Here is a 25985-nt window from a genome sequence, read left to right as displayed (position 1 = left end):
TATGTATACACATACAGAACACGTATATGTGTATATATATATATATATATATATATATATATATATATATCCCATCATTCCTAAGGCACATGACTGCATACAAAAAAACGAGCTACAAATGGAAATGAGAAAAAAAATTCATAGTGATGTCCAAAACTATACAATTCACAGGAACAAATATTACACAAAAGCCAAAGGAGTTATGTGAAGGCTAGGAAAATGGACAAAAGATCTCTTGGAGGCTTTTTTCTCTGCATCACCAAATAGAGGCCAAAATACTCTTAAGTGATTTTGAGGACTATGTAATGAGACAAGCAAAAATCAGAGCATACATTAAATGAAAAATGCAAGTTACAAACTACAGGCACCCTAGCACCTGATGTACCACCACGTTAGGAGGAAGAAAGAATTCTTATAACAATTCTTACACAATGTCACAATTCACAGACTATAATTCATGTCCAATTAGAATCTCAATGTGGAGTTTTTTGGAAATGGAATAATTTCAGTGTTCAGATGGAAGAGTAAGTGAGAGAAGCCAAAAAGATCATAAAAAATAACAGTAATAAGAGAATTTGACTAGCCAGATGTATAGACTTAAAAGCCATCATAATCACACTATGGTTCACATACATGACTAGAAAAATAAACCAGTGGGACAGAAAAATGAAACCAGAAATTAATACCAATGTACCAAAATACCAATGATATAATGTATTTCAATTCAAGAGAGGGAAATTCTGTGTTTAAATAAATGGTACAAGGCAATCTATCTGCAAGAACATATGCTTGGACCTCTACCTCATACCATATTCTAAAAAATTCAGATGGATTAAAAAATTATAAGAACATTTATTATTATGTGTGTATAAGTCAGTGAGCTCTTATGAAACTAAACAGGAAACCCAAAAGCTTTGAAAAAGATAAACATGTTTGACATCATAAAGAAAAAAAAAGTGTATGACTAATGATGCCATAAATAAGGCCAAAGTACAAGAGACCAGGAAAAAAGTTTGCAATGCATGTGATAAAGAGTCCAAGTTACCATCCTGCTAAAACAAAAATACCCATACTTTTGGAAGACTATGACAGTACCCAGAGTGTCTGCAACTTAACATTTGCAATGTCTAGGATATAATCCAAAATGACAAGAAATTTGAATAAACTAAAAAAAATGAAACATTCTCATGAGAAAGTTTATCAGTGGAGTATGACCCCAAGGGGCCCAGTTCTTGTAATTATCAGACAAGGGTTTTAGAGTAGTTATTATAATTATACTTAATAGGAAAACATGCTCATAAGGAATAGAGGTGGAGGATCTCAGTAGATAAACAGAAAAATGAAGATATTAGAAAATAACCAGGTGGGAATCCTAAGATTAAAAATATAAAATATCTGGAATTCAGAAAGTATCTGGATGGGCTAAAACGCAGAGTGCAGATGACAGAAGAGTCAGTGAGTTTGAAAATAGACAGAAATTATCCAATTTGAAGAACACAGAAGGGGTAAAGAATGGGCCATACAGCAAGCCTTAGGGACCTATGGGACAATATCAAATAAATGTAACTGGGGTCCCAGAAAAAAGGAGGAGGGTATAAAAATATGTAAAGAAATAGTGGCCAAAAATTTGTTGACAAAAAATGTATAGGTTTAAAAAGCTCAGAAAACCCTAAACAAGATAAGCACAAAGAAACACACCTGGGCTCAACACAGTCAACATCCTGAAGAGCCAAGATCAGATCTTGAATTCTGTCACAGAAAAACAGATAACATTTAGTGGAGCCATGATTCAGCCAACTTCTCATCTGAAACTATGGAAGCCGGAAGACAGTGGAGCCACTTTGAAGCAAGTCTGGGCCCAATCAGGAGATCAAAACCAACCATAGATTAAATGAAGGAAGTTTAATGTAAAGTACAGTTTATGACAAATGAAACAGTAACTATAAGGTAAAAAGAAACTCTAATGTGGTTTCCTAGGGTTGAGCTATATCTCCAAAGAAGGGCAAATTGGGAAGAAATTCAGACTTCCTTGGAGAAGATGTGGTATGACTCACCAGACAGCAGAGATACCAACTGGTTTGGCCAGACTGAAAAAGGTCTGGAGTTTCCAAGCAAGCAAAAGCACCCTCCCCCAGAAGTGCAGATGGGGGAACAGGTGATCAGTAACTGGGGATGTGAACACATATCGGGAATCCAGTTGCTGGTGGAGGCAGAAGGTCTGCAGAGTGTGTGGGGTACCATGGGGGCTCTGATGACAAGAAGGCTACAGAAAGGTCTTCACCAGGCCAAGCCAGCAAAATCTCAGGAGTGAGGCAGATTCACCAGGAATCTTCACACTTCTACTACTGACCCACCCTGCAACGTCCTACCAGCAACCTCTACTAAGAAAGATTAATATTACCTCACTTGAGACAATAAAGGAACTCCTTTGTTTATTACAGATAAGGTACAAAGTGAAAGGTACATTTGGTGGCGAGAGGTAATAGATTGAGAATTGACATGCACATAATTAAAGAGCTGAACGAACAACAATAGCAAAATACTGCCAACTGATAATTCTATACCTAGGGAAAATGTCCTTTGGGAATAAAGTTAAAGACATTTTCAGGTAAAACTAAAAGAATTTGTCGCCTGTACATCTGCATTATAAGAAATGCTAAGAAACTTCTTCAAGTTGAAGGAGAATTATATTTGAGGGAGACATATCTGGGGAGAAATGAAGAATACATAAGGGATGATAGATACCCACATAAATAGGAAAGACTATTATTTTCATCTTTTAAAAAAACACATATGGCAGTATAAGCAAAGATTAAGTACAAGCAAAGGTCTTGTGGCATCTATAATCTATGTAGCTGGATTTCACATGAAAAATAGAGAATAAACAACAATGTTGAGGGTAAAAGGACCTATACAGTTGGAAGATTTTTACATTTTAGATGAAGTAGAACAATAGTAACTCTAATTCAGTATGACTTAAGGATGTTTGTTAAAGATTACAATTCCTTGAGCAGCCCCTAAAAAGGGGAAAAAAAAAAAAGGCAGTAGAATTTAAAATAGAATTATAAAAATGATTCAAATAATAATTTTTTTTAGAAAAAAAGGCAGAAGCAGGGGATAGAGGGATAAAATTCAGAGACCACAGAAAGAAAACTAGTAAAATGGTATATTTAAATTCAATCATATTAATTACTGATATGGTAATGGACTAAATACCTTAAGACAAAGATGATCACAATCAATTTGTTTTCAAAGACCCAAGCACCACCTCCTTTCGCATTAGACATTTTGACTTCACGTGTGCGATGATCTGAATATCTGGCCCCAACATGGGCCAGGCCCAGGCACAATGGGCATCAGTGGGAACTGACTCGTAACAGCAAACTGGCCTGAGGCTGATTCCCGAGGGTCTGCACAGTCACTGTCTCATGTCACAGAGGAGGAAACTGAGGTCCAGAGAAGCCGACATACCATGTCTCACTTCTTTATATTGTTTCTTATTTGCCTCCCCCATTAGACTGTGAGCCGACCACCAGGTAGGACCCTTTGCCTGCTTCTGAGTCCCAGTGCCTAGGACAGAACATATAGTAGGTGCCCAAGATGTATTTATGGGGACACTTCCCTGGTGGTCCAGTGACTGAGACTCTGTGCTCCCAATGCAGAGGGCCCAGGGATTGATCCCTGTTTGGGAAACTAGATCTCACATGCCCCAACTATGAGTGTGCATGCCTCATCTAAAGATCCTGCATGCCACAAGGAAGATCAAAGGTCTCGAGTTATTAAGACCCAGCACAGCCAAATAAATATTTTTTTAAACAGAGAGGTTTATGGATAAATGGAAGAATGAATGGAAGGATGGATACATGGATGGATCGACAGATGGATGGATGAATGTGGCCCAGCATTCAGAACTTGGAGACAGCAACTTCAGGATCTGAATTGGCCCATCTCAGGTTCTGAGGTTTCCTCAACCACATGATTCTGCCTGTTCCATAAACTCAATCAGAATGAGAGACAGAGGAAGGACAGGGGGACAGAAACAGGATGTCAGGAAATGAGAAGAAGGAGTAAGAGCCGCAGACACATGAGCTGAGTGGCCAGTTGGGCAATTTTGAGTAAACTCCTCTGGGTCTCCATTTAATGTCACATGAGCAAAGACCACCTTCCCAGGTTCCTAAGAAAATGTGATAGGCTCTCCAGGCTGGGTCCCCGAGGCAGACAAACTCACCATCAGGGCTTTGGGGGCCCCTTGCACCTTTGCTGTGAGGGGCTGTGGGGCTGTCCCACCTCTCAGAGCAGCCTGGAAGGCCCAGGAGGACCCTGAAGGCCCTGGGGGCCCTGGAAGAATGACCAGGTCTCCACGTACCCACCCTTACCCAGCCCACCACCAGCCTCACTCACCTGCCCTTGAAGCTGGACCCACCAGCCCGAATGGCCAGCCTTGGGGTGCTGGTGGGTGGCTTTGTGACTCAGCCAGATTCCGGCCAATCCCCACCAGTTCCTGATGGGAGGGGGTTCTAGAAGGCTGACTCAGTGGGATGGGGGAGGGGCGGGACCCAGGTCAGGGCTGAAGGGTATGGTGGTTGCTACATCTTGCCTGCCCATCCCAAATAGAAAAGTTAGGGCTCTGAGCACAGAAGGGACCCCAAATTCTCCCCTTCATGTGTCCGGAGATGGCCTCAGCCTCTCTCATCCCTTGGGCATTTGCTGAACACCCACTCTGTGCTGGGACCTTTGTGCTGGGGACACAAACAACTTAAATAATTTAGGGGTGTGAAACTGTTAGGAAGGAACCTGTCCACTAAAATATAGTCACAACCTGTAAACAGAGAATTGTTCTATTTGGTAGGAATGTTAAGGACACCGAGCCCCCGGGAGCCAGCTTCTCAGTAGCACTGAGAAAACTGCTCCAAGGAGGCAGGAGGGGGTGTCAGGCTATATACAAGTTTGCAACAAAGGGAGCAAGTAGTCAGAACATCAAAGATGATTGTGAGGTAAGAAAAATCAGGTATCAAGTTAAAGAATTTAGTGCACTATGTAAGAGATGTAAGCCTCTGGGCTCACTGCAATAATTTCTTTCCTATGCACCTCAGCCATCTGGGGCCAAGTCCTGTTTCCTTGTTCACCGTAAGGGGTGGCAGGTGTGGTGAATGGCTGCTTCTTGCATTCCCCCCCAACCTCCCACCACCCAGCTCCTCAGCAATCACCATGGGGGGCAGCTGCTGGATCGCAGGGATCTTGTTCCCTTTGGGGAGCCCTCATTTACATTTAGAAGCCAGAAATTGCTGACGGCTGTGACATTTCTTGCCCACTGGATTCAAAAGGAAATATTTCATTTCACAAACCAAAGAGGGGGTAGGATGGGCTGAACCCCACGGAGAGAGAGAATGAGTTGACTGGCCTGCTGTGAGAACGGCATCCAGATGGATGGCAGGGCACATGCAAAGGCCCCGAGGTGACAGCAAGCTGGTCACATTCAGGGAACATGGTGAAAGCGTCAGTGCTCGGTTTTGTTAGACTCTGCCACACCCCTGGACTGTAGCCCTCCAGGCTCCTCTATCCATGAAATTCTCCATGCAAGAATACTGGAGTGGGTTGCCATTTCCTACTCCAGGGGATCTTCCTGACTCAAGGGTCAAACCCAGGTCTCCCGCACTGCAGGAATCCTTTACTGTCTGAGCCACCTGGGAAACCCAGGGAGAACAGGGAGGAGGCTAAAGCCCTTGAGGGAGGGAGAGGAGGGTAGGGAGGGTGACTATATAGGGGGGGCTTCAGAGAGGAGGATAGCAGCTTTGATTTTGTTGAGATGGTGCAGGGAAGCCATGAGAGGGTTTAAAGCAGAGGAGCATAGGCGCTGGGCTCCCGCTGTTGAGGATGGGGGCTCCTTAGGGTAGCGCCAGATCCAGGGCCCCTTGGGAACTTACCACTGCTTGGCAGAAGTGGGCACTGACCCTGAGCCACAGTCCTGGAAGGGAAAGTGAGGCCACCGTCCCCAGTCACCTCCTGGGGCTGGGCCAAGGCCTGGTGTGAATCATTGCTGGCTGGGTCCCGGCTGACATACACTTTGGCCTCAGCTCAGCAAAGTCCTGCCAAAGCCACACAGCCTGGCCCACAGGCCTCTGGCTGGCCTCCCTGGGGAGCCTGCAGGGCTGGGGGGGGACATCCAAGCAAGAGGCCATCAGGGAAGCTCAGCCTTCCTCTGCAAAGACCCTGTGTTTTCCACACTGTGGGTGTGGTTCTGGGCAAAACCAGGGACATGGCAATTAGACAAAACTTAGCTCTTTTGTTTCAGCAGTCACCAGGATAGCTCCTATCTAGGCCCTAAGAGAGCCAAACAAAAATCCAGGGTGATCAGGGCAATAATAGAAGCAGCACAGAGCACCGATGGAGACCCATAAGGGCACCTGCAGCAGAGGCTGTAAGGTGGAGATGAGCTGTGTGGCTAAGGGAAGAGGTATATCAGGCTACGCAGCTGTGCAAAGGCCCTGAGGCCAGAAGGAAAGGCAACAGTTTGGGTGGGAGGTGGAGCCTGGAAAGAGACACCTGCCCAGGGCCAAGTGCAGTCAAAGCCTTTTTTTTTTTTTAGAAAAGTATCAAGTAGGTGTCAGATCTGTGGTTTCCAAAAAGCCCTTCATGGCACATTCCAGTGAAAAGATTGGCCTTCCACCAAGCCCCAAGGCTCCTTCAAGGGCGGTAAAATGCCCCCATGCTGCCATTTAGCAAGCTGTGCGGGGTCTTAGTTGCAGCATGCAAACTTTTAGTTCTCACATGTGGAATCTAGCTCCCTGACCAGGAAACCAACCTAGGTTCCCAGCCCTGTGAGCGTGGAGCCTTTATCCACTGGACCACCAGATAAGTTCCAAGATATATCTGATCTTTGTCCTTGGTTTTTAGCACACAGCTTCTAAAACTTTGGTGAACTCCGGAGTGATGTGTTTTTTGTATGCTAATAAGAAAAGCAGTGGCCCAAGGCACTTAAATAGCTTCAGAATGGGGGCTGGTCTCCAAAAAGACCAAGGTATGATTGTGCTGCGCGAAGTCACTTAGTGTCCTACTCTTTGCAACCTCATGGACCTTAGCCCACTGGCTCCTCTGTCCGTGGGACTCTTCAGGCAAGAATACTGGAATGGGTTGCCATTTCCTACTCCAGGGAAGGCGTGGCTAGGTGATTGTAAATTTCCTCTCCTGGGAGGGGAGATGGCTGGATTTTGAGTTAATCCCCAAATGCCAGTGATTTCATCCCATTGGTGAACACATGGGATGCTCAGAAGATGAGGTACCTAGAGAGGGCAGGGAAGCTCCCTGCCCTTCTCCCATACCTTGCCCTGCGAGTCTCTTCCTTGTGCTTGTCCCCGAGTTGTTTTCTTTATAATCAACTGGAAATAGTGAGTCTGTGAGCTGTTTTAGCAAATTACTGAACCTGAGGAATGGGTAGTGGAAACTCTCGGGTTTATAATCAGTCGTTAAGAAGTATAAAGGGAAAAAAAAAAAAAAAGAAGTATAAAGGGCAGAGAACCTCTTAGCGCTCCGGTGGTTAGGATGCTGCACTTCCACGGCAGGGGGCACAGGTTCAAATCCTGGTTAGCATGCTTGGCGAGGCCAAACATAAATAAATAAGTTTTAATTAAAAAATAAAGGCGTATAGGCAGTAATCTAGGACTGATTGGTATCTGAAGTGGGGCAGTCTTGAACCCTTCACCTGTGCGGTCTCTTCTAACTCCAGTAGAGAATTGTAGGATACCCAGTTGGAGAACTGCTTGGTATGGGGAAGAATAAAACAAACATGCATCTGATGTCAGAAGTGCTGTGAGTAAAAGCATCTCAGGGGCATGCGCAGATCTTGTAACCTCCCTGGGGTCCCCCCTTCTCTCTAGATTTGGGGCTGCACAGGGCACACCTCGCCTGACTCCTCTTTCTCTACTGTTTGTCTCCTGAGCACTTCCAACTTCTGACCTGAGACATGTTGTTACCTGGACACAGGAAACACATCCTTTTTCACAGCACAGGACGTGAAGCAGGGAGGGAACGCGGCTGAGGCTTGCAGTGGCACCCTGGCATTTAGGCTGGGGCCCAAGTCTCCTGAAGAGTGAAGCTCTGCCCCCCAAGCATGGTTCTTCTTGGTCTCCTCTGTGTGGACACCCCAAGCTCAGTTATCAGCCCTCTTCTCACTCCAGGCCCCTCTCCTGAAACGTCTGCCTGAAGGTGGTACCAAGGAGAGGTCACATGGTTAAAAAACAAACCCCAAAGCAGCTCTCGAAGCCTTGAAAAGTGGGCAGCCAGGGTGACCTGGAGGAGAAATGAACTCGTAGGTGGAGGCCCCTCTCTTTTGAGGGCCAAGGGGGGCTGTGGGTACAAGGCCTTCCTTCTCTGTACCTGTTTCCTCATCTGTAAAACAGGCATGACTGCCCACCTTCCCTACCAGGGTTGGGTACACAATTGGAGTTCAAAACTCACTTGCCCTGTGTCCTTGGCCACCAAAGCTCAAGTCCCTGGGGGCCCCAAGTGAGGCAGAAGCCCAAGGTCTGGGTTCTTTTGCCCCCACAATAGGAAAGGCCAGAGGAGGCAGGGGAAGAGGGGAACCTGGAAGTCAAGGCTCTGAAGGTGAGAGGTCCAAGGCCCATACATCCCGGCACAGGCTCCTAAAAAGGCTGAGACCTCAAGCCAGTCCTACTCAACCTCTCTGAAGCTTAGTTTCTTCAAAACGGGAGGATAGGATGTTGAGGGAGGGGTGTTTCAGAAAGTACTTGAAAAATCCTGGATTTCAAGTTAGTGCTCTAACAGGGAGGTCCCACAGAACCTACCCACACCCCAGGCCTGGAAAGACAGCCTTTTTTCTGGTCCTGAAATTCAGGTTTCCCATACAACAAATAACACAAGCTTAGATTGAGCACCACCTGTAAGCCAAGACCTGCTCTGTAAACAAACTCTCTTAATCCTCACAACTTCTTGGGACAAGTTTACGATTGCTCTGCCCATCTTAGAGACAAGCAGACAGCAGCCCGGCAAGTTCAAGTTTCTGCCTTTCACTCAGTCTCGGGCTGGAGTTGCCCCCCGCTTCCCTCTCGCAGCCCCTCCTACGCAAAGAGGACACCCGTAGGCTGGCTATTTCCAAAGGCAGGTTGCAAACCCCAACGTCCCCCACCCAAGCCGACCAGAGTCGGCCCGGCGCCCAGGGGCGCCTAGATGGCGCTCGCTGAGCGCCAGATGCACAAGCTCTTCCCGGACGCCGAGTCCGGCCTCCTCCGAGCAGGGGCGGAGGGAGGAGGTGAAGGAGGCAGGAGGGGATGGGACCCGGCCAGGCCCCGCCCACCCCGTCAGGCCCCTGCAAGAGAAGAAGGAGGCGAAGAGCCGAGCTGGCGTTAACGAGACTTTACTGAAAACAGAACACCGGGCGAACCAAGGATTACAAACAGGAATGTGGACTCGTAGCAAAACAAAACAAAAAAACAAATAGAGGAAAAAGGGCGGGAGGAGGGGGTGTCGGAGGGATGGAAGGGGAGGGGAAGCGAGAGCGAGGAAAGGGGAGGAGAGAGGGTTTTTTTTTTTTTTTCTTCTTCCCATTTCCTTAAAAAACCAACACAGGAGAACACACACACACACAACCAACGTTTGTTCCCGAGTAGAAACATAAATAGGGCAGAATCGAACACTCTGTTCTTCTCTCTTCCAAAGTCAAAAAAAAAAGGGGGGGGAGGTAAAAGAAAAAGGAAGCGCAGGGCTTGAGGCTGCGCCCCCTCGGAGCCTCCTTCGGCGGCGGTGTGTACAAAGGGGCGGCCAGGACGCGCGGGTTTGTGCAACACCGGGTGACCGCGCGCCCGGGAGAAAGGCAGCGCAAGAGCGGAGCAGGGGAGGTCATGCGCTCACCCCCCCGGGAGCAGGGGGTCCAGCTTGTCGAGTCTGAGGCGCCCTCTTCGAGTCCTGGCATCCTGGGGGGGGGGGGGTCCCCGGGGCCGCGCCCTCTCCGAGTCCGGGGCGCCCACGCCCCCCCCCCCCCCACGCGAGCCCGCCTCTCTGGGAAGGGGCCGCGCATGCGCCCCGTGCGCGGGCTCAGTACGCGGGCACCTGGTGCTGGGGCAGCAGCTGGCAGCCGCTGTTGACGTGGCTGAGGACCTTCTGCTTGAGCTGCGCCACCTGCTCGCGCAGCAGGCTCGCCGTGGACGCCAGCTCCGTGTTCTGGCTCTTGAGCGTCTTCACTTTCTCCTCGAGGCGCGAGATGCGCTCCAGCTTGCGCTTGCGGCACTTGGAGGCAGCGATGCGGTTGCGCAGACGCTTGCGCTCTGCCTTAATGCGCTCTTGCGTGTCCATGTCGATGGGCGACAGCGGCGGGCTCTCGCCGAAGCTCGGCACGTCGGGCACCGTCTGCGGTTCATCCTTGAGCGCGGCCAGGCGCGGCGGCCCCAACGTGCCTGGGGGTGGCGGCGGTGGGAAGGGCACGGGCTCCGCGGTGAAGGCGACCGTCGCAGCACCCCCAGCACTCCCGGTGCCGCCCGCGTAGCTGCTCAGGTTCGCGTAGACGGGCGCCTCGGGCGTGGCCGCCGCTGGGGCCAACTCGCTGGGAGGCGCGGCGCCCGCAGCCGTGCCCGAAGGTCCCCCGGCGGCGGCTGCAGCGGAGGCCGCGCCCGCGCCCAGCTGGTTTTGCTTGTGTAAGTCCTCTAGGGCCTTGACGAAGCCCTCGGCGAACTCCTGCTCCTCGCTGGCCGCCACCTTGGGATAGAGGAACTGCGTGCTCGTCGGCGTGGTGGTAACCAGCCCGTTGGACTGGATGATGAGGCGCTCGAGCTCGGGCGAGGCGAGCTTGAGCAGCCCCAAGTCGGGCGAGGCAAGCAGACCGTCGGGGGGCGCCGTGCCCGGGGCGCCGTCGGTGCGCAAGGGGCCCGGGGGCGGTGCGGCCGCGGGCTTAAGCGCTGCCGCCACCTGTTCACTTAAGCTCAGCGTCAGCGCGTCCTTCTTCATCATGCTGCCGGCCGCCGCCGTCGGGGGCGCCCCGGGGAACAGACGACCCGGGGACGCGAAGCTGCCACCGCCGCCACTGCTACTGCCGCCGCCGCCCAGGCCGCTCAGCGCCTCATCGCCGTAGAAGGGTGTTTCCATCCTCCGCCTCCCCCGCCGCGCCGGCCCGGGGGGGGAGTGGCCGCGGCCGCCCGGGGGCCCGCGCCCCCCCCGTCCGCTCGGCCCTGCGCCCGCCCCGGCCGCGGCCGCTGCGCCCGGCCCTCCGCTGGCGGCGGCTCCTGCGCCGCGCAACCCGTGCGCCCCCTTATAGCCTCGGCCGGGCGCGATGAGCTCACCGTCCCCGCTCGCCATTGGGCACGAGTGACGTCTCTCATTTGCATGATGGGGTGGGGCCAAGTCAATAACACCCCCCTCATCCCCCACCGACTGCCGTTGTCCGGGTGACGCGCGGTAAACGACACAACAGCGCGCTGCCTTGTGGGTTGACGTCATGGGGGCGGGCCGAGCACCGGGCCTGGTCACTCCGCCCCAGGAGTGCTGTGTACGACCAATGCCCCCAACGCCGCCTCCCGCCAAGGCACGTCCCGGGTGGCGTGATGGGCCCGGCCACCCGGCGCCCGCCCTCCCAGAGGCCCCGCCCCGCGTCCGCGCGTGGGGCCCCGGGCGGGACGGGGGCGGTGCCGGCCTCCGGGGGCCGGAGGGGGATGGGGCTCTGGATGGATAAATAACTCCCTGGCGCCTCCCGCTTCACTATGCTGTTTCTCCTTTATCGCGCCTCAGACTGGGCATTGTGCGGGCCTAAGGGAGCTGTGCCCGGCGGCTCGCCGGTGGTGTGGGCCAGGTCTGTTTCCAGCTCACCCCCACGCCGGTGTGTTTGCCCCAGAAAGACTGGGGAGGGAAGAGGGGGCTCCAGCCAGAAGTTGTTGGAAATGCTTTGCTCCTGCTACTTTTCATAGGGTGGGGTCTAAATCGCGGGAGTCCGACTTCCTGACTTTACAGAGGGGAAATGGAGGTTCTGCGAGGTGGAGTGACCTGCCCTCGAGGCCAGAGCGTGACCAAGCCTGAGCTCTTATCCATCCAGTAGAATTCGGGCGTCCGTGCCCCTGGGCAGCGGCTTACATTTTTACCTCTGCGTCTGATGGCTCCGGGACTGGGCTGTTAAGTCAGGAATCCCAGTTGGTAATTATTACCTGTTAATTACTACTAAGATTGTCAGGTCAGGCTTAATGGGCCTCCATAAAGACTGGCTGGGGATGGGAATATGAGGGAGGTGGGAGGGGCCCTTCACCACACTCCCAAGAGATCTTGCGACATCTGGGTCCGACCTAGGAACCCTGCACAGAACCCCTCCATGGCTCTCATCACACACTGGATGGCGCCCAGTCCACCAGTTGGTGGAGGGCCCATACATTCCTTTCTTCTTTCCAGTGACACCCTCTCACCCTGTCTGAGCTTTGTCTTCCCAACTCCTTGCTGTCCTCTGGGCCTTAACAGGAGCTGGCTCCCTTCCCCCAGTGCCTACGGCTGGTCCTCAGAGAGGCCCCTCCCACTCACCTTGTTTCCATTATACCTGGAACCATCCACAATGCTAGGGCGGACCATAAGTCCCAGCAGGGCAGGCTATCTTGGGCCTGCTGGGTCTCCAGCTTCCTGCCTGGGGCCTAGCATCCAATAGTGAAAGTGAAATCGCTCAGTCGTGTCCGACTCTTTGGGACCTCATGGCCTGTAGCCTACCAGGCTTCTCCATCCATGGGATTTTCCAGGCAAGAATACTGGAGTGGGTTGTCATTTAGCCAGTGTTAAAGGAGAGGACCGGTGGGTTGCTGTGGCACTTTCTGGCCTCAGTTTGTCTGACTGGCCTGTGGACATGAACACCTGGTCTTCTGTTTCCCTTCCTCACCAGGCCGTGCCCCTAACTGGGCTGTGGAGCAAGAAGGCCTTGAGGGAGGCTGTCACCATGAGCAAGAGGCCTGGCCTGGCTGGTGGAGAGGTGGGGGTATGGCTGTGTGTCTGTGTACCCACAAATGTCTGACATGTGCCTGTATGTGTTCATGTATGGGTCAGTGTACCCAGGTGTGTTCACACACAGGAGTGGGTGTTTGTGCTTGTGTGAATCCTTCTTGCATGTGTACCCATGTGTATGTATGCGTGTGTATGTATATGTGTTTCCAGGCATGTGGGTTTCTGTATCCCCCAGTCGTGTCCTCTCGGGTCCCAGTCTGGCCAAAGGGACCCCTAAATGAAGGGGATGCAGCCCCTAGCCTGTAACCCGCCCTGCCCTAGGACCCTTCTCTGGACTATGCAGTGGGGCTAGATTGAAGGAGGTGGGGTCATGCTTCTCCCCAAGGCAGGAGGGTGAGTGGGCAGCCTTAGGAGGCTCCCCCCTGACCTTGGGCCTTGACTTTGATAGGTAAGAATGGTCTGGTGAGCTGCGGGCAGGGCTAGCCTGAGTTGAAAGGGTGACCAGCAGACAGGCTTTGGAAAATGGAGGCAAAGGAAGCCCAAGGCGTATTACCTCTCTGATTGTATTTACTGCTTATGAAAATGGAGCAAATAATCCCACCTACTTCATGAGTATTGTGACTTCTATTGGAAGTATTTGAACAAATAGTAAGAGCTCAATAAATGTTTTCTGTAATCATTTTATTATCATTTGGCCAAACTTAACTGCAGTTCTTTGGAGTACCCTCAGCCTGAACTGCCCTTCCTTAGCCTCTTGGCAAACTCCTACTCATCCTTCAAAACCCACCTCCAGTGTCCCCTCCTCCAAGAAGTCTTCCATTACCATGCCTACAGGGATTTCCCTAGACCCTTCCATCTGACTGAGCCCTGCCCACTCTCTGTGTCTAATTTACTCTACCCCAGAAGGGTCCTTGGGGCTAGATGGGGCAGACCTGTCTTGGCTGCCCTTGGCAGCCTCTGCTATCCCTATTCTCCAATACCTACCCCATTAGGTTCCTGTGCTGTGACTTGCCATTTCTTGTGACCCAATGTCCTTCCTCATCCTCTCCTTTTTCCCTCTGGGACACCCCAGTCCTGATCCTCCATTTGGGCCAGGGGTTGACCCCCCCAGAGCTGGGGCACAGCTGTTTCCAGCTTAGTCTTCCCAGACTGGGGGCTCCTCAGGCAGGTCTAAGGGGGCCTGAAATCCATCAACCAGTCCCAGGCAGTGAGCATGGGCTATCTCCCATTCATTCATTCCACATACATTGACTGAGCACTTACTGTGAGCCTAGAGATGGGGGGGACACATGAATGACACAAACACCAGCAACCACTCAGGCACACAGTCTGAGGTAGGAACCTGACAAGCACAGCTTCAAGGAGAATAAATGGTACCTCCTTCCTGCAGGATGCAGGGGAAGTGGTTTTAGAGTTGAGTACTATGGGAGGGGTCACCCTAGGAGATGATGCTGAATTCAGGAGGAGCTGGAGCAAATCATGAGATAATTCATTTGAGGGCAGTGTCCCAGGGAAAGCAGCAAGTGCAAAGGTCCAGGGGCAGAAACCTGCTGGCCACATCTGTGCAGGGTAGAGAGGGAAGTGAGGCCGGATTCACTGAGCCAGGGGAAGCCAGAGGGAGAGAAGGTAAGGGTGGCGGGGAAAGTGGTTCCACTGAAACCCAGGTGCTATTTGAAGTTTGGGAAGTGGTAAAGGATAGGGAAGCCTGGCATGCTGCAGCCCATGGGGTCGCTAAGATTCGGACACCGCTGAGCGCCTCTCTCAAGGGCAGAAGTGGCATATGGAATTGAGGGACTAGACGGTAAAAGGGCTAGGTTGGGACTCTTCATTTTCCCGTTTATTCTCCCTGAAGCGTCTTAAGTCTTGGGAATTATCCCACCCACCCCCAGCGGGGTCCAGAGAGGATGTGTGACCTGCCCTGGGTCACAAAGCCAAAGTTGAAGCCCCATCCCCACCCTAGGCTTCCAAAGGGAGGCTGGCTGATCATAACGGCCCACTCGCCCGTTTTCAAATCTCCCGGCTCTGGCCTCTCCCCAGCGCAAAGAGATTGTTCTCTTGTTTAAAGGAACCTACAATTCGATTTAATGTTTAGTTTTTATTTGAAGATCGAGACCTAAAATCTACTTAATAAAACACAAAGCCCCAAAGAGAGTTAAGGAGGAAGCCGAAAGTAATGAAGCGAAGGGGTCCTGGGGCAGAGGGTCTCGCCAAGGACAGTGCCCGGGCGCTCGGGACCCCGCGGGGCGGGTGGGGCTCCAGCCTACAGAGTCCCCGGCGCTTAGGACCCAAGGGCTGGTGGGATGGAGCTTGCGGAGATCGTCCCCAGTGACAGAACCCGCGGATCGGCCGGGGGAAGGGCGCCGGGCTCGGGCTGGGGGCGCGTCTGGCCCCGGCGCATTCCAGAGGATCGGGTTACTGGCGCAGGCGCCGGCCCCTCCCCTCCTGCCCCGCTTCCGCCCTCGCCTGGAGCGGGAACAGCAGTCACCTCCCTCCTCCAGTGCAGGTGTTTGTCCGGTCTCCCGGTGAGGGCCCAGCTCCAGCCCTCTGGCTCTTTCCAGTCTCACAAGACCATTTTACAGGAGAGGAAACTGATGCGCCGCCAGCCCCCTTCAGCACCAGAATGACACCGGGCAGAGCCTGCTTTATGACCGGCGACCCTGTTGACTGTTCCCCGAGACTGTGACATTCCTAGGCTCCCAGAAGAGCCAATAAGTCCAATATATGTTGATTGATTGACCATACCAAGTGAGCACAGAAGGACTACGGGACAAGAGGAAAATAACTTAGGCCACGCTGACCCCCACCCTCCCAGGACAGGAAGGCCTCCTGCATTCACCCAGTGCACATTGTCTGTACATTTGCTGAATACCCATGCCCAGGTTCCCAGGTGGCTCAAGTGTAAAGAATCCACCTGCCAATGCAGGAGACAGAAAGAGATTCCGGTTAGATCCCTGGGTGGGGAAGATCCCCCTGGAGTAGGAAATGGCAACATGCTCCAGTATTCTTGCCTGGAAAATTCCATGGACAGAGGAGTCTGGCGGGCTACAGTCCATGGGGTCACTAAGAGTTGGACAAAACTAAGCATATAGTACAGGCCTAGATGCGTACACTTGCTGTATACACAGGCCAGGTCCAGTGTACTCACAGGTGGACACTGGAGAAACAGATTTAAGGGTCAGATGTCACAAGACCAACCTCAGAAGTTGATTTTTGATTTTGGCCAAGTTGAAGCATCATCACTCATCTACCACCCTCTACTGAACACCTGCTGTATGCCAAGGCCTGTGTGCTGGGGGAGGGTTTAGGGCCTTCCCTTACCACCTCTAAGCTGACTGGAATCTCAGGGCGGATGGGAAACCACCCCCATAACAGAGAAGCCCACCTTAGGTCAGTGTCACCATTTATTTTTCCTTTAAGTCGACCCCTTTTCAGCTTTTACTTCGGTAAATAAATTTCAAAAGGGAAGCTTCGAGTCACCACCAGGAATGGAAAACCAGTTTCTCTTGCCATAAATAGAAGGAAACTGAAAAACGAAGAAATGAGAGCAAAACTCAGGCATTCCCTCCTCGGGGACACTCTGGGTCGATTCCGGACCCCAAATTTCCAGTATCCAAAAAATGTTAAAGGCTGGGAAGCCCCAAACCAAGAGGACAGGCATGTGTGTTCACAGGGCAGGAAGGGCCGCAGGGACCCACAGAGCACTCCAGTCTCCAAGATGGGGGTCAGCACACAGTAGGAGCTCAATAATGTGTCCAGCCTGGGTGATAAGCACCTACTACAATATGTGTGGGGATTGCCTGCATCAGCCAGAATCCTCCCAAGGTCCTTGGAGGTACTGAGCTGTTTGGGGGGCAGGGGAGACAGATGGCAGTGGCAGGCAGAAGCCTCTTGGGTGTGCGTCACCAGGGGTCTCTCTGAGGAAGCTTCAAATTGGTTAAGCTCTCATTTCTGCCTAAAGACCTTGGGGCTGCCCCACCCACAATACTGTGGGACCCTGACATCCTTCCCATACTACCTGGGTGGGGGTGGGGGGATGTCAGTCGTGTCTGACTCTGTGACCCCATGGACTGTAGCCCACCAGGCTCCCGTCCTTGGAATTCTCCAGGCAAGAATACTGGAGTGGGTAGCCATTCCCTGCCCCTGGGGATCTTCCCAACCCAGGGGTCGAACCCAGGTCTCCCGCATGCCAGGCGGCTTCTTTACCATCTGAGCCACCAGGGAAGTTGGGAATCAATGGATACAGTAACAAATAATTAAATGGATAAGTGTATAACTTAGTGAAGTAATGAGCAGATGCTTCCAGGAGGCCAAGATGGGAAACCCACTCCTGACATTGTTCTTTAAAAGCCCCACAGAAGCGCCCGAAGAGGGACGCCTGTCCGTTTTTCACATAAATAAATCGAGGCTCTGAGCAAAGCATAGGCCCAGACTTTGGAGGAAGACTGGAATCCAGGTGAATCTCGGGGAGCTGGGCATCTCGGGGAGATGAGGCTGGACCTGGGGCTGCGGGCCCTTGGGGTAAGGCACCACGTCGGCAGCTCTACAAGATCCTGGCCCCTGTAGGGGAGTAGATCGAACGGGGGTGAGGCAGCAGGGAGGAGGCGGTGGGGGCCCCCAGAGTGGGGAGGAGCAGGCGGAGTCCGCATCGCTTAGGAAGAGGCCCCAAGGAAGGAGCAGATTGGGGGCGAGGGCCTACATATGGGGTATGTATTAACGCCAGTCCTGCCCTTAATGGGCGAGGGGGCAGGACGACTCTTCCTCTGAACCTGAGGACGTTCTTCCGAACCCCCTCGCCCGTCTCCTCCTACCCCTCCCCCCAGGCCCCGCCACCGCCGCCGCCGCCGCCTCTCCCAGGGAGGAAGTGGTGAGGATGCGGGGGGGAGGGCCCCCCATTCTCACTTCCCCTGGGGCAGGGCGGGGCCTGCAGGGTTCCCTCCCCCGCAACAGGAATAGAGGGCCCCCCATCCCCGCACACACACAGGGGTGGGGGCCAAGGAGGGCTGCCAGAGCTGGGACTAGGCTAGGGTTGCACGCCCCGCCACCCCCCTACCCAACCCCGGTAACATAAGTTCTCTAGGCTTTGACGGTTCTCATGTTAAATACGGGGGTAAGAAGCTCGACCTTGAAATAGTGAATTGCTGGGTGAGAGGTCCCCGTCCCGGGCCTGACGAGCCCCCCACCCTATCCATTCCCCACCCCCACCCCCGGCCCGGGGCGGGAAAACCCAGCCGGACAAGGACACGCCCAGCCTTGGAAGGGTCTGGGCCGGGCCGGAGGGAGCGAAGTCGCAGTAAACACGGACTTAGAGGGAGGAGGGAGGCGCATTCCGCGGCGCAGGCAAAGACCTGATCCCGATGGGGCCTCTTCGGCTCGCCTCGCGGCTGCGCTGCCCAAAACCTATCTCACGTCGGTCCCCGCAGCCTGGCCCCGCCTCTGGCGGGGATCGGGGAGAGAAAGGTTACGGCGGGGTTGGGGGGTGGGGGGGGGGGGTCGGCGCAGCGGGCGGCAGCGCAAGAGTTAACCCCACGCGGCGACCGGACTGTGTGGCGTGGGGGTGGGTGGCGTCAGAACCGACGTCAAGGCCAGGAGGAGCGGCGTAGACGCGGGCGCTCCGGCCGCCCGGCCCGCGCCCCCGCCGCTCGGGAGGCGGTGGGTGTGGTTGTGGGGGGGGAGGCCTGCCCCCGCAGTTTCCCCCACGCCGTGCAAAAGGACGGGGCAACTGAGGCACGAGAAGGGGCGTGGCCTGCCTGGAAGCGCCGCGGGTCTCTGGGCTCCAGGCGCCCGCCCCTCGGCCCCAGGCCGCCCCTGTCCCCCTGGTCACCCTCATCCAGACCGGGACTCCCCCCTCCGGCCCCCCACCCGGGGTGGCCGGGCTGGCACGGACTGGTATTTTAGTTTCGTTCTCCAGCACGCGGACAAAAGCGCCTAAACACTCGCTGGGCGGCCCCGAGCGTTGCCGTACGTAGTCGCCACTTCAACGTGGTCCTCAGTTTTCTCCACCCGACAATGGGAGAGAGCTGACATTTACTGCGAGTGCCCGCTCGGCCTTAGGGAGGGGGTTGGGAGGGGATTCCCACCCCAAGGGGCGGGGAGAGGAACCGAGAGCCCAGAGGTACGAGCTGGGGACTCTAGCCAGGCGAGATTCGAATCCCCCACTGGCTCCCGGCCCCCCTCCTTACCTCCAGCCCTCTCTGGTCCCTCTCCCTCCGTCCTCTTCCTCCCTTCCACTTCTCCCCCCTCCTCCCCTCCTCCTTCCCGTCGCCCCGCCACCCCCGGGCAGGCTTTGCCTCCCCGCGGGGCCGCTAATTAAATGCAGGGCTGGGGAAGGGAGGACCGCACGCCTTAACCCCTTCCATGCCGGGCCCTGGAGCGCTGTTACTGCCCGGGAAGGAGGGAGAATGTCTGCTGCCAAACTCCCTTCCGTCCAGAACTTCGGGCCCCAGGACAAGCCCATCTGATGAATGGGTTGTTGTTGTTTAGTCGCCAAGTCACGTCTGACTCTTGCGACCCCAGGCTCCTCTGTCCATGGGATTTCCCAGGCAAGAATGCTAGAGTGAGTTGCCCTTTCCTTCTCTAGGGGCTCTTTCCCACCCCGGGATGGAACCCGAGTCTCTTGCATTGGCAGGCGGGTTCTTTATCACTGAGCCACCAGGAAAAACTGATGAATGGATCAGTAAAGGCTTAGGGGCTGGCCCCAAGATTCTGGACAAGGCAGACTCTTCATGGCCTCCTAACAGGAGGGCTGGAGCTGACAAATAGTTGGGAGGGGGAAAGGAATTACAGTGACTGTGAAATAAACAAAATGAGAAAGGCAGAGATGGAGGAAGACAGGAGGAGAGGGAAGGAGGCAAAGTCTGGTGGAGACAGAGACCAGAGAGAAAGGAGGTGGGAAGACAGACCAGTTATAGAAGGCAGAAGACACAGCAAGAGACACTTGATTGTTAGAAAATCAAGCCAGTTTTCACTGGGATGCATGGTTCTTGGGCTGGGGATTGGAACCAGTCTTCAGTCTTGGCATGATGAGAAGTTGACATTATAAATCTGTACAAGGAAGATACTATCTGAAGTGAGTGTCAGAGGGCAGCCCAGTTGGAGCTAGTGAGGACATGGTGGCCCTAGCAGTGCTCAATATGTGTGGTGACAAGGGATTCAGGAGGCCACCTTGCGAGCTGGAGGTCTCAGCTACCCTGGAGGCTCACAGGGCAAGATCCCTGATACTGGCTTCTGACCGCAGCCTGGCTCACCCCCTGCTCAGTGACCTCTGACAGTGCTTTGTGGCCTGAACCACCCAGGGAGCTGTAGCTCTCGCTCCCAAGTCCCCAGCCTGGCCCTGCAACTTTGGGTCAGGTGGAGAGGACCCAGACACTGGCATTTCACTGCCTGGCTTCCCCTTCCCTCAGCACACTGGCTACTGCCATCGTTGGATAGACCGACACTCTGAGAGGGGCCCGCATTCTTGGGGTGGGAATATCTGAAAACATAGGTAATATAGTATCTGGCAAGAGCTGTGAAGAAATCTCACCAGGAGGAGGGGAGTAGGGAATACAGAGGGCCCATGACCTCTGCAAGGAGGCACCAGGGAAGGATGTTCCTAAACGCTGGGTTAGCAAGTGCAAAGGCCCTGAAGTAGGGATATAGGATGTGTTGGAAGACAATCAAGGAAGAGGCTGGAGTGGGGTGAGCAAACGGGAGATGGGGGGAGGTAAGGGCAGGGGTGAATCACAGGGGCATCCATGTTGTCAGCTGCTGAGGTGGGGGTAGGTGGAGTCCTTGCCAGCTCAGGTAGAGCCTGTGACTACCCTCGCTGCCTCCGTTTCCCCACCAGTGCCCATGTTCCAGAGGATGCAGGGGAGACACTGGGTATAGAGGCAGCCCAGGGTCACAGGGGTCCATCTTCTGCTCTCTGTAGTGCCCCCCTGGCCTCTTCACATGCCCTGTGGCTCCCTGCTCAGCCCATCTCCCTGTTACCCCCTAACTCTCTGCCCACTGCTGCCATCCAGCCACCTAACCTTTGCCCATGATGTTCCCTCACTAGTGCCCACAAAACACTCTGCAGCCCCCCTATCTAGCTGAGCCTGAAGACTTTCCCTCGGCTGGCTCCCCAACCCCACTGGGCCCCTCACTTAGCCCCCTCACCCCATGTTTGGCTGCAAGCTCTGCACGGAGGGGGTGGCTTAAGAGACAGGCTGACAGATGGGAGAAGGTGGGCATCGGGGTCTTTGAGCTCTGCCCGCAACCTGGTTAAAAATAGCTGCCCCTCTGCTCCAGCCCTCTGTGAGGAGGTGGCAGTGACGGTGGCTGCAGTGATGGGGGATGTGCCCCGAGGAGCATCCGGCAGGGCCCGCGTTGCCATGGTGATGCTGACTCAGAGGCAGAGGCAGGTAGCGGCATCTGGTACCCGGCAGCCGCCTCTGCACGCAAGGCACCCTGCCCAACCCCCACCCTTCAGCCTCCACTCCACTCATCTTCTGAGACTAGAGAAGGGTGGGTGAGGCCCTCTGGCAGCTGGTTAAGCTCCTCCACAACCCCCATCCAATCACCTACTAGCAGGTGGGAGATCATGTTCTCACTGCAGTGACTGGGTACCAGCTCTTCCTCCCTCCATCCACCTGTCATCCTGTCCATCTGTCTGGCCATCCATCCATCCACCCACCTATCCATCCATCCCTCTGTTCATTCATCCACCTAACGTTCATGGACCACTTCCTGTGTGACCACACTGTTCTCTCAGCACTGGGCAGTTAGCTCTTGATCATGCAGTCAGAGTATCAGTGAAGGGTTTGGGCTGAGAGGATGCTGGTGAAGACCCTTGGCCACTTGGGCCCAGGCCTCAAGATGCTGAGGCCCTCTTTTCTCCCTTCTGTCAGTCTCTCTCTCTGTCTGTCCATCTCAAAGTCCAGCCCAGCCCCTTCCCCACACCCCTCAGGCTTCACAGCTGTGCCCACCTCCCTCTTTACTTATCCTGCTCTAGCCACACCAGCCTTTGTGCCCTTCCTCCAGTACATCAGCTCATTCCCACCTCGGGGCCTTTGCACATGCTGCTCTCTCTGCCTGGACCCTTAGGGTCTTCACCCGGTATCCGTCTTGTTTAATTCTTGGTTTCCTGATTATCTCTCTCTCCCCCCATCTTCAGAGTATATAGACCTAAGAGATGGCCTGTTGTTCCTTCGGTGTAAACACAGAGTAAACACTCAACCAACAGTCCAGGAGCTCATGAAGGATAAACACAATGTATCCAGTCATATGACATGTTATTCAGCCAAAGAGAGGAATGAAGCACTGATACACATGGCAACATGTGTGAACCTTAAAAATCCTATGCTGAGTGAAAGAAGCCAGATGCCAAAGGCCACATAGGATGTGGTTCCGTTTATGTGAAATGTCCAGAACAGGTCAGTTCATAAACATGGCAAGCAGATTAGTGGTTGTCAGGGGCTGAGGAGGAGGAAGTGGGTGTGAGGCTTCTTTCTGGGGTGATGTTCTGGAACTTGGTACAGGTGGTGGTTACACAACATCGTGAATGTACTAAAGACCGCTGAATTGCTCCCTTTTTGTTGTTGTTTTTAATTTGGCTGTGCCAAGTCTTAGATGTGCCATGCAGGATCTTTGGTTGAGGCAAGTGGGATCTAGTCCCCCTGACCAGGGATGGAACCCTGGCCCCCTGCACTGGGAGCCCAGAGTCCAGGGAAGTCCCTGAATTGCTCACTTTAAAGAGGTTGATTTTATGTTACTGAATGTTACTTCAATTGTTTTTAAAGCATTTTAGGTAAAAACTGTCTCTGTGTTAGCTGCTTGGTCGTGTCCGACTTTTTGCAACCTCGTGGACTATAGCCCGCCAAGCTCCTCTGTCCATGGGATGTCCCAGGCAAGCATACTGGAGTGGGTTGCCATTTCCTTCTCCAGGGGATCTTCCCAATTCAAGGGATTGAACCCAGGTCTCTTGCATTGCAGGGAGACTCTTTACCTTCTGAGTCATCAAGTGTGGACTTTAGGCAATAATGCTCAACTTGCTGTGTCTCGAAGACACCCAGCATGCGCCTTCCCCAGGGCCTTTGCACCTGCTGTTCCCTCTAGCTGGAGGCTTCAGGGGATAGAGAAGCGGATTAGATCCCAGTGGGCCAAGCCACATTCCAACTCGAATCATTCCCCTCACCTTCCTGGGGCCACAAGAAAGGTCAGGGGGCTTGGTGGTTAGGATGGGGTATGCCCGGGAGACTGAGTGGTTAGGATGATATCAAAGATATTTGGGTGCATTGGAGGGGGACAGCCTGCTCCCTGGGGGAGGGAGAAGGACCAATAACCTATGTGGGGTCCCAAAACAAGTGGGCAGGGGAGGCAACAGGATTGGATCCAGCTGGAGGCCCTGTCCTAGGAGCCTGCTTCCAGCAGCCTCATGAACACAAACAGCAAGATCCATTTTCTAATTTTGAAGGAAAACTGCTGAGTAATGAAGATCTCCCTGATCAATGTTGCTGCGCCCTGGCCTCCCTCTCCAGGAATCGAGACGTCTAAGGGTTGTGGAAAAGGCTTTGCCCTTCTAGAGAGTTCTGGAGAACCTTGTGGAGTCTCTCCATGGCAACAGGGAGGAAGCAAGCCCACCTCACCACACTTGACAGGGATGTGGGCACTTGGGGACCTCCCACAGTCCTGCTGGCCAGAGAGGCATAACCTGCTGGAGGTGTGTAGCATGGAGGGATGGGCCCCGGGGGTGCTTATAGGGATGGTTTTCCAAGGAACAGAGAAGGGACTGAGGGAGGAGAGATGCATGCCTGTATTCCCCAAGTATTTTTAGGCACTGAATGCAGCCCTGAAATATTTCCACGGCCACTCCCAAGAGTGAGCTGGGTGACTATTTTGGTGCCTGGTTCCAGCGGGGGCGGAGTGGGGGTGAGTCATCCCTGGGTGGCTGGGCCCAGACCAGGAGGGGGGTCTCAGGGCAGGACCCAGGGCCTGTAAGGTGACAGCTTTCGGACCTGGGGCCAGGCATCTGGTGTCGGCCTCCGGGGCACAGAGGACAGTAGCCTGGCCCCTCCCTGTGGCGTGGCACCAGCGCCCGGGTCCCCCCTGGCCAGTCAGTCACGCTGCCCCCCACAGCTTATGGAGATAAAGAGGGTCCCAGGTGAGGTTTCAGACATTCCGCAGGTGCTCAGTGAGGCGCTTCTCCTGTGTTTTCAAGTAGGAATGAGAGACTTCCCCAGAGGTCCAGCGGTTAAGACTCTGCGCTTCCACTGCAGGGGGCACGAGTTAATTCCCAGTATGAAAAAGAAAATTTTTTTTTAAAAGCAAGTATGGAAAAATAAATAAATAAATAAAAGCAAGTATGGAGCACTGGCTGTATGTCTGAGGCCCAGTGGGGTTACACCTCCCAGCGTGTGTCCTGGGGTGGCTGGCTCACGCTCTCTGTGTTTGCACATGGGCGCTGCCTGGGCCCTGCTCGGCCGTTCCTGGGACCAAGCCCCGGGGTCTGTCCGTCCTCGCTTCCCTCCCTGAGCAGGCCCCAGTCTCAGGGGCTTTGTGTTTACTGCTCCCTGCTCTCTTCCCGAGGCCAGAGGCTTCTTTTTTTTTTTTTTTTTTAAGACTTTTTTGACATGGACCATTTTTAAAGTCTTTATTGAATTTGAACAGTCTTGTTTCTGTTTTATGTTTTGGTTTTGTGGCCCAGAGGCATGTGGAATCTTAGCTCCCTGACCAGGGATCAAACCTGCACCCCATGCATTGGAAGGCAGTCTTAAGCACTAGACTTCCAGAAAAGTCCTGACCAGAGGCTTCATGTCCTTCAGAAACTGATTTGACCATGTCCCCCTTCTAGTCTTCAGAAAGCTCCCACCCCAGCGTCCTGAGCTTGCAGAACAACCTAGTCTGGGCCCTTCCTCCGCCACCTCTGTGGCCTCTCCCGTGGGCTGACCCCACCCCCACCCCAGCACTGCTTCCCCTGGTCTCTTGGCTTCCACGCTTGCCTCAGTCTGTCTGGAACCCTCTGTGGCTTCCTCTGTCACTCAGAGCCTGCACCTGCCCCACTTCCTGCCCTCTCAGTCTGCTCCTGTCACCGCCTGGCACAGGACCTTTGCACAGGCTGCCTCCCTATGCAAAGAGTTCCCTCGGGAACACTCTTCCCCCAGGGGTATGACTCCTCTGCCTGGAGCCCTTTTCTCAAATGTCACCCCTGGGCTGCCCTGACCACCTCTCTTCCCCACCCTCATTTTCTTGGAATTTATGCATTTGGCCTGTCTGTTGCCACTCACCCTCCTGGAAGGTAAGGGTCCCTGTGGTGGGGGACTCTGTTTAATTCACAGCTTAGTCTCCAGTGCCTGGGATGCGGTTGTGGCCCCAGTTCCTCCACCCCCAGCCAGGCCTCTCTTCCCGTTATGGTGAACAGCTGCCGCCGTTGAGACCGTCTAAGTGGACATCAGACCACCTCCCGTACCTCCCACAGACCAAGCAGCCTTGTCCGCGGAGGGCGGCCAGAGGACACGGAGACAGTGATGGGCGGGTAGGGACACATGGGCCAGGACGTGCAGACCCCAGGGCCCAGCTGGATGGGTGGGGAGGACACCTGCCATCAGGCCGGCCTGGAGGAAGTGGGAGGCAGCCCGCTGGGGCAGGGCTTCCAGGGGAGGTGCTGATGGAGCAGCAGGTGAGGCCCAGGGGAGGAGGAATCAGTGCTGAGGGGTGTGCAGGCAGGATTGACACAGGAAGGCTAGAGTCGCCCTCCTGCCCACCACTACCTTGGGGGGCTGCTGCTTACAGCTGCCCACTGGCTCCAGCTCCCTGAAATGGACTCATGGGCCCAGGTTGAAGCAACAGGGCAATCCAGGCTGGCCCCAAGCTGAGTCACACCTGGGTGTGTGGGCCTTCCTGGCCTGACAGCTGGAACAAACTCCAAAGGGAGAAGGTCGGCCCACGGGAAACACCTACACTTCACCACCTACTCTTAGGGTAGCCCACAGGCTGCAGGTCATGCAGCAGTCAGCTGATGGGGGCGCCAGCCCCCGGAGACAGACCATCAGGAGGGCAGAAAGGAGGCTGACTTGTGGGAACCAGGCCGGCACTTTTGGTTTCTCTTCTTGTTCAGG

The 25985-nt window shown here is 54.0% G+C and overlaps 1 protein-coding gene and 1 long non-coding RNA gene across 4 annotated transcripts; one reads left to right on the top strand and one right to left on the bottom strand.

The window, feature by feature from the left end:
- Positions 1-9354: 9354 nt before the first annotated feature.
- Positions 9355-11175, bottom strand: JUND (JunD proto-oncogene, AP-1 transcription factor subunit). Its single transcript, XM_061149823.1, has one exon. The coding sequence runs from the start codon at positions 11089-11091 to the stop codon at positions 10048-10050; it is 1044 nt and encodes a 347-aa protein (XP_061005806.1). The 5' UTR covers positions 11092-11175; the 3' UTR covers positions 9355-10047.
- Positions 11176-11719: 544 nt separating this feature from the next.
- Positions 11720-24212, top strand: LOC133061726 (uncharacterized). 3 transcript variants are annotated; one of them, XR_009694028.1, is made up of 3 exons: positions 11720-11791; positions 11907-12940; positions 23345-24212. It is a non-coding gene; the product is annotated as an uncharacterized LOC133061726 (long non-coding RNA). The 3 variants fall into 3 exon arrangements; XR_009694026.1 differs by having other exon boundaries at positions 11720-12129; positions 12854-12940; XR_009694027.1 differs by having other exon boundaries at positions 11720-12940; positions 23345-23590; positions 24092-24212.
- Positions 24213-25985: the final 1773 nt, after the last annotated feature.

The sequence above is a fragment of the Dama dama genome, chromosome 9 (assembly GCF_033118175.1).
Source record: "Dama dama isolate Ldn47 chromosome 9, ASM3311817v1, whole genome shotgun sequence".
Lineage (NCBI taxonomy): Eukaryota > Metazoa > Chordata > Mammalia > Artiodactyla > Cervidae > Dama > Dama dama.
This window is presented reverse-complemented; position numbering and strand designations above follow the sequence as displayed.